Here is a 19184-nt window from a genome sequence, read left to right as displayed (position 1 = left end):
TTTTATTTCAAAACATTCTTGGCCACTTGGCTCCCTTCCTCTTTCATATGAATTGTATAGCCAGCTTACTAAATTCCTTTAAAAAGTCCTCTTGGGTTTTGGATTTGGATTGAATTAAATTTATATAGTATTATGAGATACAACTGATATTCTTACATTTGCATATGCCTTGCCCTTGGATGGAAAATTAATATCATAAAATTTTATGAAAAACAATATTTCTAACTAAAACTTTTCGATACCTTTAGAAAGAATTAGACACATAAATGTTTGTTTTAGATACAGAATATATACAATAAATATATCTAACAGTGATAATCATTTTTCATGAATTTCTTAATTTTAAGATTAAACTACTTATCCTAAACCTCTGTCTTTTGAGGCCATTATTCTATTGGATGTTTATCCAGCAGAAGTATCACTATAAGGGTAATATATCTTCATGACTCTGTCTCAGTGTGAATGCTTATGTGAGAAGGTATGTATGTAGGTGTTTAGATTTAATAATAACACTTATATGTGCCATACCCTGTTCCAAGTGCTTCATTAAATCATGTATTAAGTCAACCAACCATCCTTATTTTACATTGAAAAACTGAAGGAAAAAAATAACTTGCCCAAAGTCAGGCAGCTTGTAAGTTGTAGACCAGGCTGTAAACCCAGGTGTCTGCCCATGGAGCCCATCTCCTTAACCTTATCCAATGTATTCCATATGCTCCTTTTAAAGTGGATTGTTGGGACTTCCCTGGTGTTCCAGTGGTTAAGAATCCGCCTTCCAGTGCAGGGGACATGGGTTCGATCCCTGGTTGGGGAACTAAGATCCCACATGCCACAGGGCAACTAAGCCTGAGCATCACAACTAAAGAAGCCCACGTGCCGCAATGAAGACCCAGCCAGCCAAAATAAAAAAAATAAAATAAAATTTACAAAGTGGACTGTTAAAGCTGATATTTTCAGTTCTTTCAGTCATTTCATCATCAAATGAATATAAAATTAGCTTTAAATCTAAATTATTAAATATATACATTTATTCAACAAAACATTATTGTGCTTGTTCTATATATAAACACTGTATTACAAAATTGAGATATAAAAATGAGTAAGTTTGGGGAATGATAACAGCTTCTATGTATGAAAATCAGTGTCAGATTAATTATTCATGAAAGGCTTTGTGTTACTCACCTTTATTCAGATAGAATTAAAAGGAATATATTTGGTAGAAAACAAAGCATAAAGTTGGCAAGAGAAGTTCTTCAATTAATTTCAGTAGGAAAGAATTCTAAGGTAAAATTAAACTTTGGGATAATGTTACACCAATTCAATACACAAATGACCATGTAAAAATAAAGAGATATGGTTATAGTAAAATAAATAAGCTGTTGTATGTACTCTTAATGGTATAAGCTATTTGGAGTACAATGGAGCCTTTCATATCATGTTAACCATTTACTTAATAAAATACCACAAAAACTAAAACATTAAGACTTTTATAATCATTCTCTTTATCATATAACCACCATATAAAGTACAGATAATGGGGCATGATAATACTTTATCAGGTCTAACATGATTTATCCAGAATAGACTACATTACTAATTTAATATGACAGTTCTATTATGTAGTGAGTAAAATAAAGACTCTCTGTACACACAGACACACACACACATGCACACGAGCACATGCACATGCACACGCACGCATGCATGCATGCATGCAGTCACAGACACATTCATTTCAAATTTCTTGGAGAATGTATATGTCCTCCCCCTGCTCCCAAGTCAGGTTATATGGATCTGACAAAGGCTGGAACACAAACTTGAAATATGGGAATTGCTAAATTGTTAGGTTAGAAGGAGCTTAATACATAATTAAAAACATATGAATGGAAAGCTAAATACTGTCCCTAAATATAGTATTTTTTTCTGGAATAATTCCTTACAAGGTACACACAGCTTTATTTTTTAAATTTTAGTAAAACGTTGTGAAATGGCAATGACAATATCAGAACAACAACAACAACAAAAAGTAAAAAGGGATTTGGGGAAAAAAGGCAAAGTGACATCTTCCATTTCTTTTCAAGTGCATCTGAACAAGTACAAATGGGAGGCACACGCCTCCATGTGCAGTTGTCTGATGGTATTTGCTTGTGGTTTTCTCTTGCATTTTTTTCTCACTGTGTAATACAGAATTACACCATGCACGCAACTTTAGTCCTCCAAATTCCTAAGGGAACTATATCTCCTTTATATTCACATGCAACTCCAAAGGGGAGTTATGAGGAGGGCTTTAAAATTCTAAAAATTTTATGCAAAAGAAGTGCCCTTGGTATAGAAGGGGTACCAATCATTAATATAATGGTACCAATCATTAATATAATGGTTTCACTATTGAATATACTGATGGAGTTATTTGGGGTGAAGAGAAGGCCAATATATTTTATAACGTGTGCAAGATAGAATCCTGAGGAGGTTTTTTTTAAAAAACGACTAGTTCCTACAATTTGTATTAAATTATTAGTGGGAGAATATTATTGCTTAAGCAATGTGGTGTTACAACCACCACAAACTACTTTCTATAGCTGTCTTGATTGTTAAAAATCAGATCCAAGCTTTGAACCCTACAGATAAATTATTACAAAATAAAGTAATACATCATAAGTATAGTCCTGGGCTAATGCTATTTGTTTATTTTCACCAAAGATTAAATATCAACATGAATAAACTACTATCATGAAAGGAAACAAAGGCATCCAAACCCTCCAAACCATGTGGGTGTGATATATTAACATTAATACCTGTTCAGAAAAATCTCAGAACTTAGAAACCTCAGGGCAGTTTTACATGGTATTATTGATGACTCATGGTATTATTGACTGGGCATTTAGAATTATGAAAAGCTGATAGTTTTCTCTCCTCCTCAGCTTCCTTTTCCTTAAGCTCTTGTATATACCATTTGCAACTCAATAAGATTTCTTGAACTTCTACTACATACAAGGAACTAAGGTGTTGTGGAGGATAGTAAAGATTGAAGAAAGCATAGATCCCACTCTTGAAGATCATAAAAGCTAGTAATAAAGAGAGAAAAGATGTTTATGAATAACTATGATACAATAGAAAGAGGAAAAGGGACGGAGTGAATTAATGTTTACTGAGTGCCTGTCATGTACTAAACTGTGTTAGAAGTTATACATGTGTTATTTCAATCCTCACACCCTTTGTTGGGATAAGACATGATCATCTCTGCTTTAGAGATGGGGGAAATGAGACTCAGAGTGATTGAGTAACTTGCCCAAGATCACAGAGCTTCTAAGTGGAAGAGCTAGGGTTTGACTTATGAGCTGTCTGGCTTTGCTGTCTATGACCCCTCTGTTTTAAGTGTAAAGTAATATAAAAAGGTGTACAGATAAAATGCTGTGGGGATTCAGCTAAAGGAAGAAATTACATTCAGCTAAGGGAGAGTAATGACATCTTGATGGAAGAAGTAACACGTAAGTATGAAGGGTTATCATATTTGGATGTGTGGAAACTAAGTGTATCTAGGGGCTAGGAGAGAAGCAGTTCTGGAGAAAAGACTGGTTTAAGAAAAGACAAATAAAGGAAAACATATTTGAAGAAAAAAAAGTAAATGTTTTGATTCAGTTTGGATGAAGCATTGTGCAAACTGACATCCAGAAAGAAATTTAATGAAAAATCAGTGGGAGATAGTGCTGGAAAAACAGGACAAAGGATTTGAATGTCAGGTAAGGAACTAAATGGTAGTCATATTGAGATTCAAAGTTTGGGAGTCAGAAGAATGACATAATCAGAACCGTGATAGAAAAAGACATATATATGTTGATATTGGTTGATGCTACACTCAGTCCCAACCATTGATGTCTCCACTATACAGACAGGAAAAAGCTAAATGTTCACTTTCTTGACTCAGCTCCCTTGCAGCAGTGACTGGCCAGGCAACAGGCATGTGTTCACAGTGGGCAGAATGGCAATGGAGAAGTCATGGTCAAGAGAAATAGAAATGGAGAGTCCCTGTCAGGTAGGCAACGAGCTAGAGGCAGCTAACTGTTCGGTCAGCCATTAACAAGGCTGCACAGAGCATGCACACCATGACTGTAATACCCGGCAGTAGAGAAGAAAGGAAAAGGAGGACCTGGGATGAAGACGGTAATGGAGAAAGGGAGTATAGGCATGAGGAACCAGGAAAGGACTCAGTCATCAGAAGAGGGGTGCCTAGATCTGGGCAGAAACCCAATTATTAGACCAAAGGCATGGCACCAGGACTACACTTAGAGCAATGGCATTGATGCTGGGTCACCTGCATGTTGGAAAAAGGCCTCCTTGAATGCTTCATGTCCAAGGTCCCAAGGAAACCTGGGGATTAACCAGATGTACAGACACAGAGCAGGTCTTGCATGTGTGGTTAGTCATCCTTGGAATGGTGGGTCTGCAGAATTGACAGAACTTTGACACTCTACTTGACTATGAATATTAAAATAACAGAGACTGAGTCTGTCTTGTTCACAATTTCACAGCCTTACCATTTGTGCCTTGTACCTAATAGAGGTAAAATAGATACTTGAGTTATTGAAATGAATTATGTTAATATGAATTTATGAAAAAAATATCAGGGTGACTTTCATGTCAATAGATTAATTTTGCCCCACCCCCTGAATAATTCCCATTACCTCTAGGTTGAAATACAAATGTTCATCTGTCTTTTCTTCTAATTTCTTTCCCTTCTTTCCTCCCTTCCTTACTCTCTGTTGCCATTTGTTCTTTTTTCCCTTTCTACCCAATCATTTTATCAAGTCTTTGTGACATTATTTACTCTAACCCATCCCTTTTCCTCTCCAAGAATTTGATTTCCTCTGATTCAGTGGGTTCACAGCAATATTCTCTCCATTCGTTCCCCTGCCTCTTTTCCCATCTTAACCACAGCTGCTAGAACTGCCTTTTTTTCTTTCTTATATCCTTTCACCATCTCATTTCCCTCATCAAGAACCATTTTCTCACCCATTTATGTAAACGCATAGATTTACCTCTCTTCCTTAGGGCCTATTTTCGTATTCAATTTCATACTGTCACTGTAACAGTATTCACTGCTATTTAGCTTTCTAGTCTTTGCAATTTTTTAGCAATTTAAGCTAAGTCCAGCCAAGCTGTCTTCAATTTTAGGAAGATGATCAGAACTCCTTGATTATAAGACATTTTCCCTTTTTCCCACTGGTCTGCAAAATAAAACCCTGTTAATCTGGAAGTCCTTACTAAATAATGTGTGATATCGAAGAAGCAGAATTGAGTTTCACTGTCTAAGGAAGAGTTTTGCGTCATATAACAATGTGAATAAGATGAGGTGGTAATGTTCAACCTATGCAAGAAAATACTCATTGACATAAACATTTGCATACGAATAACAAGCAGAGCAAAGTTAACAATCATCTAGTGCTAAGTGAAAACTTCATTAAGAATTCTCTAATTTAAAATCTAAAATTGGAAGTTTCTTCTCAAAAATACTATAATGATGTAGGGATAAGAGGTAGGTCAGACTTTTCCTTGGGGACATAGCAACAAAACTCTTTGCCTATTTTTCATGGCATAGAAAGACAGTGTGAGGATATCTCTTGTCTTCTCATTTCCCCTCATACCTATCCTTCCTGAATCCATTGCTTTCCTTTTGCTGTGACACGAGGAAGGCATTTTGGAAGAAATGATCATGTGACTTGAGTGTCCACTAAAAGCAAAATTGTAGCCAAAATGAAGGAAAACCAGAGCAGATCACCTTTTGAAAATGCCAGTCTTATCCTCCTTCAAAGTTTCCAAAAATTTAAAGTATAGGCAGTTAGGTAGACTATTTTTCTGAAGAGCCATAGTAAATATAAGACTTGCTATGAAAGTATTCTGAAGTGCCATGATATACTTTCAAATCTTAGCTACAGTGATCCATCCATAGGTGTTCCTGGTTCTGAGCATTCTTGGCTTCCTGTGCTGGTTTATCATCTTTCTTCTGCTCATTCACTGTGGCTGTGTAGTCAAGATTTATTATGACCATGTTCTTCCTTTTACAGTTAACCTCTTTAAAGTCTCATTAATTAATATGCTTTTAATTCTGTTTTTTGTCCAGTTTTCCAAGTCTTTATATCCATACTGAGTTTTCCACTCTGTTTTGTCTATAGGACTCTTGCACTTGGATGTTGTAGCAGATGTAGGTGCCAACACACACCACTGCCTCCCTCCAAGACAGTGCTAGAATAAAGGTCCCATATGTTCCTACTGCTTCCTGCATTCCTCAAGTAGCTGGAGTGTGCTGTACCTTCTGGGGCAGGCCAGAAGTGCCAGGGAGTAAACACCCAGGCACGACTCTTACCAATGATGGACGGGAAATCAGTGCATAAATGCATCAATTTCCCTACCCTCAGTGGGGAGATTCTGAGGCAAGCTCTACACTGACTCTCCTAGGTTCCTCATATGTTTTATATATGAGTATATATTATATATATATATTCTTATAGGTTCACACACACAGATATATATAGATATGTATATATACAGAAGAAGAAGGGATTAAAAATACATATCTCTTAGATCTAGATCTAGGATAATAATACTTTCAGGGCTATTGTAGCATTAAATAAAATAAAGCATGCAAAGCACCTTTTACTTTGTCTTCATCTCATTATAATGTAGCAGTTTCAAATTTAGGGAATAAACTACAACTTTCTTTTGTGGAGTTTTTTCCCTCCAATAATTAGCTTGAGATAACTTAGAATATAAGAGTGAAAATTATAAATAGAGTATTCTCTGATGTGAATATAAATTAATTACTTTTCAAGATATTTCTCATGAGTAGTGTGAAAAGGACTGTTCTCCTGAAGGCATTTTTGTTTATTTCGTTGGACATCCTTAAATTCGGAGCTCATAAAAACTATAAATAATATTATCATGGTCTAGTATGAGAATTAGCACACGATAGACAATTTATGATATTGATTAACAAAGATATCATGAAAATCATTTATTTATGAAACAATCTAGGACAGAAATAACATTCAGTATATCGAGGGGAAAGAGATGTAAAGGGAACTCAATAAATAACTATGTTATTTACAGGTATTATAGTGTTAAAGGTAAAACATTAATAATGGCATTTACTTCTCTCTAGATTCCTACTGACTACAATTCCTCCCCTCCCTAATATTTCCTCATTTTCTTCATTATGATTTAGGGCCGAAAGACTGTCTGTTGACTACATTCACATTTAATTATAAACCATATCTTCAGCAGTTAGTTTATATTGAAATGTAGAATGAATTCAATATCTGTCTATAATGAATCAAAAGTAGCTGGTAGGAACACAATCTAAATAATCAGTCTGTGTGTATTTACAACATTATAGTAATGATTAATCAGTACTTCACGCAAACAAGTTCATACCTGACATCTACTACTAAATCATTTTATCTTACATGAAAGTCCTGTGGCACTGTCTCAGATCAGTTAAGAGTTTTGCTTTATATGATAGTACATTGTTAAACTTGCCATCTGGTCCAACAGCTGATGTGGCTCATACAACCCTTAAGAGGCCCTGAAGCTTTCCTCCTGGGAAATATTTGATCTACTGTGTGGTGTCATGATTACTGGTTCCTAACTTTTTTATATCCTTTGAAAATAATTGCAGAAAAACTTCCACACTGGGAAAATCCTAATTGAAATTGATTTGTTAGAAGAAAAATAGTTCACTTACCTCAGGACCAGGCTGACCCTGAAATTGAAAAGAAGAAAAAAAAGAAAAAGAATTACAAAATTGTTTCTTAAGTGAATAGTTTCAGTACCAAAAGTTAAACTAGTTCTGAATATCTTTTCAAAATATTTCTGAAGATAATACCTAACTACTGACAAATCTCACTTGTGTTTTTAAAAAAGTTATGTTATATCTTAATATTTTCACTCTATGCTTAAAATGGAGAAAGAGAAGGCAAAAGGTGAAATACATCTCACATTATAATAATGAGTGGGTTACATAAAGGGAAGGTCTTCTAGCACAGACTATTTTTATGAGCTGCATATTCAGAGATGGCACAAAGTGAAGAAAAAAGAGGCAGATATTTTAGTTTTAGAATTCACTGACACTTTAAATTTCTCATTGTTTCAATAATATTTTACATCAATTAAAAAAAATAAACATCTATCTTTTGCTCTGCATAGTCTAGCCTAAGGGCATTTTTAAACAGATATGAGAGATCTTTGGCTCAATTAAAGTGCATCATAACTCCTCATACAATCAATAGATTATGTAACCTCTGGTCAATCCGATTTACTTTGAATGCTACTTTTTTGTTGTTTAAGGTGATAAAAATTTCCAAGCAGCATAACTGCAAATGTTTTTCACTAAAGGAAAATCACCTGTGAATAAAAGTATTGATTACATATCACCTTTTTAAAATCTCCAGTTGGGTTTTGTGTAAGATGAGATGAAAGAAAAAGGTCACACCGAGTTAGGGAATTTTACAAAATAAATGATGTATTATCTCATTCTATCAGCTGTATGCCACTGGGTATTACACAAAATAGCATGGACCTAATCCAACTCCCAGAGAAGACTCTCTTTCTCTCTCAGTCCCTCTCCAGGCTTGGAATTTCTCTAGGTACTTGCCTTCTAACTGACTGGGGATAAAACAGATGATTTCCAAGAACTTTGTCTGAAAATGTGGTTGGCTAAATTTTATCTAATCAAACCAGGAAAGGGAGCTACACCAAGTTACTGTGGATGTTACTCACCCCACTCCTGACTCTTTAGTGATGGAGAGGGAGAAAGAAAATACCATTTATTCACTCCTTACTGAGTTCCAGGCAACTCTGGATATGTTACTCCATTTATTCCTTATAACTACCTCACGTTTTATAAATGAAGAAACTGAAGCTCATAGAAATAAGCTAAAAATCACACAGCCTATAGTTGGAAAAGCCAGAATTTAAACCCAAAACTGATTCCAAAGCTCATACCAGGCCATTTTGCCTTTCACTCTGGAAGTTTAAACTCACAGCTATATGCAGACTTGCTCAGATCAACAGTAGTCCCAGGGCACTCTTTGCATGAGTGGACACTAAAGTTTCCAGCCACTCCCGGGCTACAACAGTGCGAATCTCTGCTTCCAGATGCAGACCTAGGACCAGCAGGCACCCAGCCTCTCAACTGACACCTGTACAGAAACCAGGCTAGCAAAGCTTCTTGAGGGGGCTTCCCTGGTGGTGCAGTGGTTAAGAATCCACCTGTCAATGAAGGTGACACGGGTTTCAAGCCCTGGTCCGGGAAGATCCCACATGCTGCAGAGCAACTAAGCCCGTGCACCACAACTACTGAGACTGCGCTCTAGAGCCCATGAGCCACAACTACTGAGCCTGTGCACCTAGAGTCCGTGCTCCACAACAAGAGAAGCTACAGCATTGAGAAGCCCGCTCAATGCAACAAAGAGTAGCCCCCGCTCACCGCAACTAGAGAAAGCCCATGTGCAGCAACGAAGACCCGATGCAGCCAAAAATAAATAAATAAAATTAATTAATAAAAAAAAAGCTTCTTGAAGGCAACAGACAGCCCTAACATCAGCTCTAAACATGGAGAACCTACAAGTGCAGGTCTGTTCACCTCCATGTAAATATGGATCTCCCCAGATCCACGTAATGGATGAAATTATAGTATGTGCTCACTTGCACTTGCATTCTCACTCTCTCTCTGGATACTTTAAGCTTCTGATCTTTCTGAACTTTTAAACTAATGCAAACTCAGAAGTGTGAACATGCATCTTTTTAAGAACCTCAGAATACATTACCTGTCTTAGGTTTTTTTTGTTTTTTGGGTTTTTTTGTAAAAATTAAAACATAGGATTCTCTAAAATCAGAAAGAATTTCTTCAAAGGAATATATTTTAGCATCATTGCTGAGATTTTTTTATTCCTATGGTTGTTTTACAAATTATAGGCTTTTCCTGTCTGCCTTCAAAAAGTGGCATTTCTGCCATTACATTGAACAAATGATTTTAGCACAATGTGTGTATAAATTTGTATGTTATTATATACAAATATACATTGTATTATGAATTTTATGTTAATGATAGTGAGAACAAATAGTAAATGACAGTGAGATTAAAAAGTTCACTTTTACATAGGCATTGGAAAGTGTGTAGCATCAGGGAACTCAGATTACCTTAACATGTGATATGAATTTCAGGTGTGTTTGGTGTGTGTACATGTATGTGTGTATGTGTAGGGTGGGGAACATGAAAAAGAGAGATGGAAGTGGGTTGGTAGAGAGGCTTTCCAGAAAAATGATGCATACAACATGGCAAATCTGGCAACACTCCCTAAAATGTGGATTACACAATGTAAGACTTACAAATTATATACAAGATTCCAGGACTGCCTACACCAAGTCTTCTCACTGCATGTGATATAACAAACTATTCACTAGGAGACACCCAGAATACCTGTAAGAAAACAGTCTAGCAGCTGGAGTCCTGTAGTCATGGTAGTAGAGCCATCTGGCTAAATGAGCAAAGTGGTGGAGGAGTGGTTTCAGTGGGTGTAGAAGTGTTAGCTTCCCCCGCAGGAGAGCAGAGCATAGAGGGAGAGTAGACAAGAGCCCAAGAAGAGCATCTCAGAAACTCCCTGGTGACTGAGGGCTGTGATACACTTACTTTACTGTGATACATTTTAAATAAAATTGCCTTCACTTACAAAAACTTGATTGGTATTGCTCATGCAACTCTAAAAGGTGCTAACTCTGCTTCAAGGTAATTAGAAAGAAATCACTTCAATAACTTAGAAACTCACCATGAAGAAACTCAACCTTTACTACCACATTTAGTACCCTCAGATTCAGATTTATTTCATTGTCTTGAATCGAAAGAAAAAATACTTCAAAATAATAATTTCTATGATTTTGCATTTTGGAACCCTTCCTGTCTAAAAAGATCATTTGACTATGATTACCATAACTTTATTATCTCTTGAAAATTCTCAAATTCACATATTCAGATGTCAAGCTTATTTTTCTTTTCAGAAGAAAATAGCACCTGAAGTAAGCACCCAGGTAAAGCTTTAGAATGACATCACAGGAACTTTGAGTGGCAACAGGATTATTCTGGTGGCAGAGGTTCTGAGGACCAACAGGAATCCTATCGTGGAACCATCTCAATGGGATCACTTAACCTTTCAAGAGTCGCAGTTTGACCTAAAGTCTGTGCCAGTAAATAGAACAGATGTACTCTACACTTGCAGCCAGGAAGCAGGAATCCTGCTCATCCTCCCTTCACATTTAATTCCCAATACCCCAGTGCCTAAGTTATAAGGTGCTTCAGAAACAATCACTGAATTGCTGAAAGGTGAGAATATTTTGACTGATCCAAAAATGATTTACAATATTTTTAGAGAACCATTAGAAAGTTGACTATCCTTACATTACAGGGTTGTATTTTCAAAATGTAGCTTCTTAATCTGTTGGCTTCTGCTCACTGCAGAATAAACACTTCTATGTCAAAGAGGAAGTCTCCTCCCTCAGTGGAATCTTCTTCAGATAATAGAGATGGAACTAAGGCAGAAGCCTGCAAGAAGCATCAGAGGAGGATTTAGATTCCTACATATGTGCCTCAGAACAAAAAGCATGAGAGTGCTATCTTGAAGAAAAATCACTCCCTAGTTTGATTAAACCTCCACATCTAACTAACGTGAGAATATTATATGAAATTACTTTTTAAATTATAAAATGCTCCACAATTATAGCATGGCAATTTAAAGTAGGCTATAAAACCAACACCAACAATTCATTCAACTAATTCAAATTTAGATAAAAAGTGTCTATTAATTTTAAAAGCAAATTAATATGCAAATGCTAAACTATGGAGGAAAGTAATTGAAGAAATAAAGCAATACAGATTATGTGTGTTAATTAAAAAATGGCTTTGCAGGGGCTTCCCTGGTGGCGTAGTGATTGAGAGTCCGCCTGCCGATGCAGGGGACACGGGTTTGTGCCCTGGTCCAGGAAGATCCTACATGCCGCAGAGAGGCTGGGCCCATAAGCCATGGCCGCTGAGCCTGCGCGTCTGGAGCCTGTGCTCCGCAACGGGAGAGGCCACAACAGTGAGAGGCCCGCGTACCGCAAAAAAAAAAAAAAAAAAAAAAAAAAGGGCTTTGCAAAGACTGCATAATCTCTCAACGTCTATAAGCTGCTCATGCTTCTAAAGACTCCTACGCGTTTGACTGAGACAAACATTATTCATAATTTACATTGCCTGTTGTGTTACCCTACAGGATAGATATTAATAACTCTTACCTTAGCCACGGTCACATAATATGAATTAGACTATTTCAATTTAAGGTTTTCTTTCGAGAAATACTTAATCCTTGGTGGTTTTAATTCTGGGAAAGAAAAGTCATATTCTACTCAAGAGGAAAATAAATAGCTATAGTCGCAAGCCTGGTGGATGTCTGTTTTTTAATTTGAAAGAGAAAGAGAGCAAGAGAAAACATGGAGATGGTTTTGTTGGGTTCAATGTAAAGAAAACAAAAATTCATTCAAAATTTGGAAGATTTCTTCCATGATATTTGCCTTTTGTAAATAAATAACATGACTTATTTAAAGATTTACTTATTTTAAAGCAAATTAAGTCCTTCCCAAAATAACTTTAAAACATTATTATATTTTCTAAAACCATAATATTTTTAGCTTTCTTATGATTAAATGTTCATAATGGGAACATAAGAAAAGTAAAGAATTTTATCATGTGCATTTTTTGTCATTAAAAATTTCACATACAGAGCATAAGAAAGATAAAGACTTCATTTATGCATTAATTTACAATATTAAATTGTACTGGATGCCTAATATTCCACTGAGGTTGATTTTTGGTATTATAAACAGTGTTTACATATTTCTATATAAATATTTGACTATTATGATTATTTCCTTATGATACAACATGGATAATGCAGTGTTATTCCAATTATAAACTTCATCTATTTTATTTATTGATATTGTAGTATATAAAATACAGATTCTATATATTTTCTAGGATATAATTCTACATGTGTATACATATGTATTTATTCAGACATATATTTGTAAATCGATCTATATGAAGAGAGAAAGAGAAAGAAAGAAGAAAGAAAGGAAGAGAGAAGGAAGGAAGGAAGGGAGAAAGGAGACAGAAAGGGAGAGAGGGAGGAAGAGAGAAAAAATATATGAAAATAGTGGTTATCTCTGGGTGGTGGAATTATGAGTAATTATTTCTATCTTTAGAGTTTTCTAGACTTCACAAAATTTTGCTACTCTCATGTCTTGATTATAAAAATATTTATTAGCAAGATACCTAATTCACTGCAGAAAACTTTTAAACAGAACCTTAAGTCAAATTTTTTCCATACTAGATTCATTCACTCAAAGATCTAGGTCAGTGATTTTGAATTCCATATTCCAACTTTCTCCCAATTCAGGGTGTTTTTAGTTACTTGGAAGAATCTGAAAAATTCTTAAAACTATTCTTTAAAATTCAATAAGAGGTTTTTAAATTCACCTTCTGTGTATGCCCCACATCATTTCTAGGAGTAGGGTTGGGGTAGAGACAGGGGCAGGAGAGTTTTAGAGTCAAGCACCACCTATAGGAGGTTATGGTTCCACGTACACTGGGGATCCCTGCTCAGTTGAGTTTGCTGGGAATCTTTGCAATTTTGCAGGCCAAAATATTTGGGTTTTTCGATTTAGCTGTATTATTTTATAAAGCCATTTAAAGCAGTGGTCCCCAACCTTTTTGGCACCAGGGACTGGTTTTGTGGAAGACAATTTTTCCACAGACCGGGGTGGGGGGATGGTTTTGGGATGACTCAAGTGCATTACATTTATTGTGCACTTTATTTCTATTATTATTACATTGTAATATATAATGAAGTAATTATACAACTCACCATAATGCAGAATCAGTGGGAGCCCTGAGCCTGTTTTCACTTGCCACTCACTGATAGTGTTTTGATATGAATCTGCAAGCAATTGATTTATTATAGTCTCTGTGCAGTCAAACCTCTCTGCTAATGATAATCTGTATTTGCAGCCACTCCCCAGCGCTAGCATCACTGCCTCAGCTCCACCTCAGATCATCAGACATTAGATTCTCATAAGGAGTGTGCAACCTAGATCCCTCTCATGCACAGTTAATTAGTAGGGTTCGCACTCCTAAGAGAATCTAATACCACCACTGATCTGACAGGAGGCGGAGCTCAGGCAGTAATGCGAGTGATTGGGAGCGGCTGTAAATACAGATGAAGCTTCGCTCGCTCTCCCGCTGCACACTTCCTGCTGTGCGGCCTGGTTCCTAACAGGCCATGGACTGGTACCGATCCGGGGGACCCTGATTTAAAGGACTTACACTTTTGGATATAAATGTGTATCAAACTTCTAAAACATACTACATCTCCAAGCCTTTTCACCAAGTGGCGTGGAATCAGGAAGGTGCAAATAAATAAGTTTACAAACATATGTTTAATAGGATACAATAAATACATGGAATACACATGAGTAGAGACACCTGCTCAGCTTCCACTGTTTTGAAAACACACATCTTTTAAAGAATGCAAAAACCATTTTTACTGCCCAACCAATTTTTCTTAAATTGTATATAATGAATAATTTGGTTTCTGTCATGTTTATTAACATCTTTGAAAGTGTGTTATTTTGATTGCACCAGATAAATACTGGAAGCCAATTTATAAACATCTCTCAGTCTGATTAAAATTTATATAAGTGCCCAATTCCAATTTTCTAAATTTTGTGCAGAAACAATGGATTTAGTGCTCTCTGCAACTGTCTTAGATGTTTGTGTTAATAAATGCGTTAATAAAAGCAGAGTCAATTGATAACGTGTGAGTTGCATAATGCTTATTGCTCCAGTGAAACAGAACCCTAAAAATGGAAACCTACCACAAAATTGGGGCAGAGAGGCTCTGCAAGTTGAGAAGCTTGTGTGCTTTAGAGACCAAGATGTTTAGGACTGCCTCATAACAGCTATCACTTACTGACTACCACAAGACACCAGGGGCTTTACAAATGACATCTCGGTTACAATAACTCTACAAATTAGGGCTTATTTCCATCATTTTATAGTTGAACAAACCAAGTTTCAGAGAGGTTGGGTAATATTCCCAGTCACACAGCTTCAAAAAGGGGAAACTGGAATATGGACATGGGTTTGTCTGACTTGAACCCTTTCGTGCTCTCACTTGTATGATGCTGGTGGCTGAAGCCATGAGCTTGGGCAAGATTACCCAGAGGAACAGGTAGCAGTCATCCTTAATCCTCTTTTGAATTGGATAAGAGCTATAGCTGCTCTAGCTAGAAATACCCATACAAGAAAAACTTAATTTTGCATACACACAGCAAACCCCTTAAGTCCATCCATGGATTCTCTAGCAAATCATTCATCCCAAGTCAAGAATCCCTGGGTAGACAAAGATAAACATTTTAGGGGAAAGAGACAAAGAGCGTCTCCAAAGGACACTAGGAGGAAAATAATTAAAAACAATAACAACAAGCACGAGTTTATAAAGCCAATACTGGAGAGAATTTCAAAAAGAGAAATTAAAATGAGGATTGGAAAGAGTCCATTGCATTTAACCATTAGGAAGTCAGAATATTTATTATAATTGTTTGAGCAGGGAGGTGAGAAAATTAAGACAAGAATAAGCTCCAGAGGTGGCAAGCAGGTGTCATACCAAGTGGCAACTCTGGTTGCGAATGGCCACCTGGAATAATGTGTTAAAAGAAGATTCTGAGGTTGGGTTATAGAGTTTGGGAAATGGCACTGGGATTAATCAGCAATGTCTACAGAAGGCAAAAAGTGGAAAGCATGTGTACTAACTCTTTGCCAATCTCAGTAGACAGTTCTTTTGAGTATCTGTGTATAAAGGGAAGAACAGAAACAGGATAGTAGCTAAAAGGGATATAGAGTTGGAGAAAAGTTTTTTGTTTATTTGTTTTCACAGTAGGTGGGAAGGATTTGAAAATGTTTGCAAACTGACGGAAAACTATTAGCTGAGAGGAAAGAAATGGCTTGTAGAGCAAAATCAATCTACAAGAGAACACAAAAAGAAGTGGTGTGAGAGAATCAGGGTGAGGAGAAAGGGTATCCTTTTGTCTAAGAAGAGGAGAAAGAAAGTGAAGACAGAGACAAATACATTTGGATGTACAGGGGCAGAAAATGGAAGTATTCCTAGCCCTAAATCTCAAGACACTCTGAAGTAGAAATCTTCTGAGTGTGGGATGGAGGTGGGAAAAGTAAGGTTGATTATTTATTTATTCATTCAATCAATATTTGTTAAGCCACTCCAGTGTGCCAGCCATTCTTCAAGTACTAGGAATATGGTAAATGTAATAAACAAAAGAGAGTCCCTGCCAACAAAGTCCTACCTGCTTGTGGGGGGAGACAGACTGTAAGAGAATGTTTATAAATAATGCTGCAGGTGGCCATAATGGCTAAGAAGAAAAATATATGAAGATAAGGAGAGTAGAGTAGGAGGGTACCATTTTATAGGGTGGTCATGGAAGGAACAGAGGAAAAGAGGGAAAAGGAATAGCAAGAGGAATGCCCTATAAGGAGATAGAGTCTTCCAGTCACTGACAGTGGGTCTGGAGTGGAGGGAGCGATGGGAACGGGGCAAGGTGTGCAGTCATAGAGGTGGAAGGTCCAGGTCATGTGGAACTTTGTAAGTCATGATGAGAACTTGGCTTTTAATTGGGGGGAGATAGAGAGCCTTCGAGAGGAGCTTTTGTACAGAGAAGTGACATAATCTGAACTACATTTGGAAAGAATAGTGTTCACTGTGGGAAAAAGAGTGTAAGAAGGCAAGACTGTAAGTATGGAGGGAAGTTAAGAGGCTTTGTAATAATCCAAGTAAAATGTAAATGATGGGAGGGGCCAGTATAGTAGTGGCAGAGGACAAAATGGTTAGATCCTACCACTATCTAACCAGATTTCTAACCAGATATCTAACCAGATTTCTAATCTAACCAGATTCTAAACCAGATTTGCAGGTAGATTGAACACCGGGTGTGAGAAAAAAGGAGTCAGGAGTGACTCCAAGATTTGACTGGAGCAACTAAAGGAAGAAAAGGTCATTTACTTCTGTGCTGAAAGCTAAGAGGAGCGGCTTTGGAGAATTTGGTTTTGGAGATGTTTGGGAGGTCTGTGAAAGAGCCATGTGGGCATGTTGAGTAGATACTTGGATATACAAGTCTAGAGTTCATAGGAGAAGTCCAGCTTGGAGACATAAATCTGGGAGCCTTTGACATATAGATAATATTTAAAACCATGCTATTTTATGTGATCACCTAGCAACAAGTGAATGTAAATAAGGAGGAAAAAAGGTTCAAGGACCGAACCTTCCAGCACAACATTTAGAGACCATGAAGAAGTAAAAGAACTCACAAGGCTGAGAAGGAGCGAGGTAGGAGTACCTTGAAAGAGTGATACCCAGCAAGGAGATAGGCAAGAAAAGGGTTTCAACAAGCAGAGGGCAATCGGTTGTGCTGAATATGGTCCAGTAAAATTTAAAAGGAACCCTGATCCCTGAATTTGTCATGGTGAATGTAATCAGTGACCCTAACAAGAACATTCCAGCAGAGTGGTAGAGATTAATGGTCAGGGACGGTTCGTCCCTTGTGGCAGGAGGAAAGGCGGGTACAGATCTAAGTAAATTATCAGATTTGGTGGTGGGAGTGTGTAGAATTATATTCTGATGGTTTCTATTTTCTCAGAGAAATAACAAACAATACTTTCAACAAAGTTAAATGGGAAGGAGATGCTGGAGGATTCAGGAGCAAGAAAAATGTTTGAAATAGCTAAGAAAGTTACAGAGGGACTGGATTACAAACATGGACAGCACCATGCATCCTTTTGAGATTAGTGGTTGTGAGCTGAAAATGAGACCAGTTAGCAGAGTTGTTTTTCTCCATCTGTATTCAGCTATGTGGATGCAGGTGCAGAGCAGAGGGTGAGTTGGACTTAAGTAGGTTTGAGGTCTCCCCAGGCCAGGACAGAGGGAGAGGAGTTACAGGTGTATACATACAAGAGCATGAGTATAATGATGGAATGAGACACCTAATCTGTTAAGGAGGGAAGTGGGGATATAGGAGGTCTGTGGAAGAGTGTTTTCCATTTTTTTTTTGTCAGATGAATTTTTTATTCTTTCCATATTATGTTTGTGATATACCCAGTAGGTTATCTTTAATAAGTTCAATTAGTAGACTGTCTGGTGTCATCTTTTATTATAGTTCTTAACCAGTGATGTTTTAACAATTTTTAAGCCATACTTTTAATTTATTTTAGCTATGTTCCTATCTCTTTAGGCTTAATTGCAGGAATACAATTTCAATAACATATACTCTAACAATAATAAAGATAATATTATCTATATTTATTTGATAAGGACTCAAAAATCTTTGGAAGTATAGAGAAATTATGCAAAATATGTTGCTTAAAAGACTGAATTTCCCTATAATTCTTGTTTCTAGACATTGTTCATGATGAGCTACCATAGAATTTCCATGAATCACCCATTCCTACATTTTCTGTAACAAGGCCAAAGAAACTTTACCAAGCAAGTCACAAAACTTTAAGGGTTACAGTAGCTATGTAAACAAAGGGCTGCTGAAATGTCAGAGGAAGAAATATGGCACTTGGAGGACTCAGGCAGTCCCAACAGGAACTGACCCAGTTTCAAAACTTCACTTCTGCTCCATCAAAGGTAATGACATCTCATTCTGACCAAATCAAGGCTTAGTTAGACCTGGCAGTCAAAGCTCTCAGCTCAGCCTCTGGAGAGACCCATGGCCCCCAATTGCTCCAGGCTCCTGACCCCTCAAACACCTTGTTCCTGCTATCCACCCAGCCTGCGTGCCCTCCAGCCCATTCCACTTGTCAAAATCCCATCCAGGCTTTAGGGCTTTCATCTCTTTCAAAGATCTGCCTGCTTTCCCACAGCAGATAGGAACTTTATTTCTTCTGAATAGCCACAGATCATTTTCTTCATTCTTTTATGACATTATATTCTGCCTTAAATTATGACTATTGGTATCTTACCTCTCCTATTAAATGGTATGCTCCTTGAACAGCTAACACTTATGGTGCTGATACAATAAGCCAGGCACTGTGC

General features: G+C 36.9%; 1 protein-coding gene across 3 annotated transcripts in view; it reads right to left on the bottom strand.

Annotated features, from left to right (window-relative positions):
- Nucleotides 1–19184, bottom strand: part of COL25A1 (collagen type XXV alpha 1 chain) — a gene marked incomplete at both ends in the record, with an annotated part of 479103 nt that overhangs the window by 173245 nt on the left and 286674 nt on the right. For all 3 annotated transcript variants that reach the window (XM_079701033.1, XM_079701034.1, XM_079701035.1), the window contains one exon: nucleotides 7739–7756. In XM_079701033.1, the coding sequence (XP_079557159.1) occupies nucleotides 7739–7756 (18 nt within the window). The remainder of the gene's footprint in view (nucleotides 1–7738; nucleotides 7757–19184) is intronic.

The sequence above is a fragment of the Hyperoodon ampullatus genome (assembly GCF_949752795.1).
Source record: "Hyperoodon ampullatus genome assembly, chromosome: 1".
Classification (NCBI taxonomy): Eukaryota; Metazoa; Chordata; class Mammalia; order Artiodactyla; family Ziphiidae; genus Hyperoodon; species Hyperoodon ampullatus.
The sequence above is the reverse complement of the archived record's forward strand: the minus strand, read 5'-3'. Positions and strand labels throughout refer to the sequence as shown.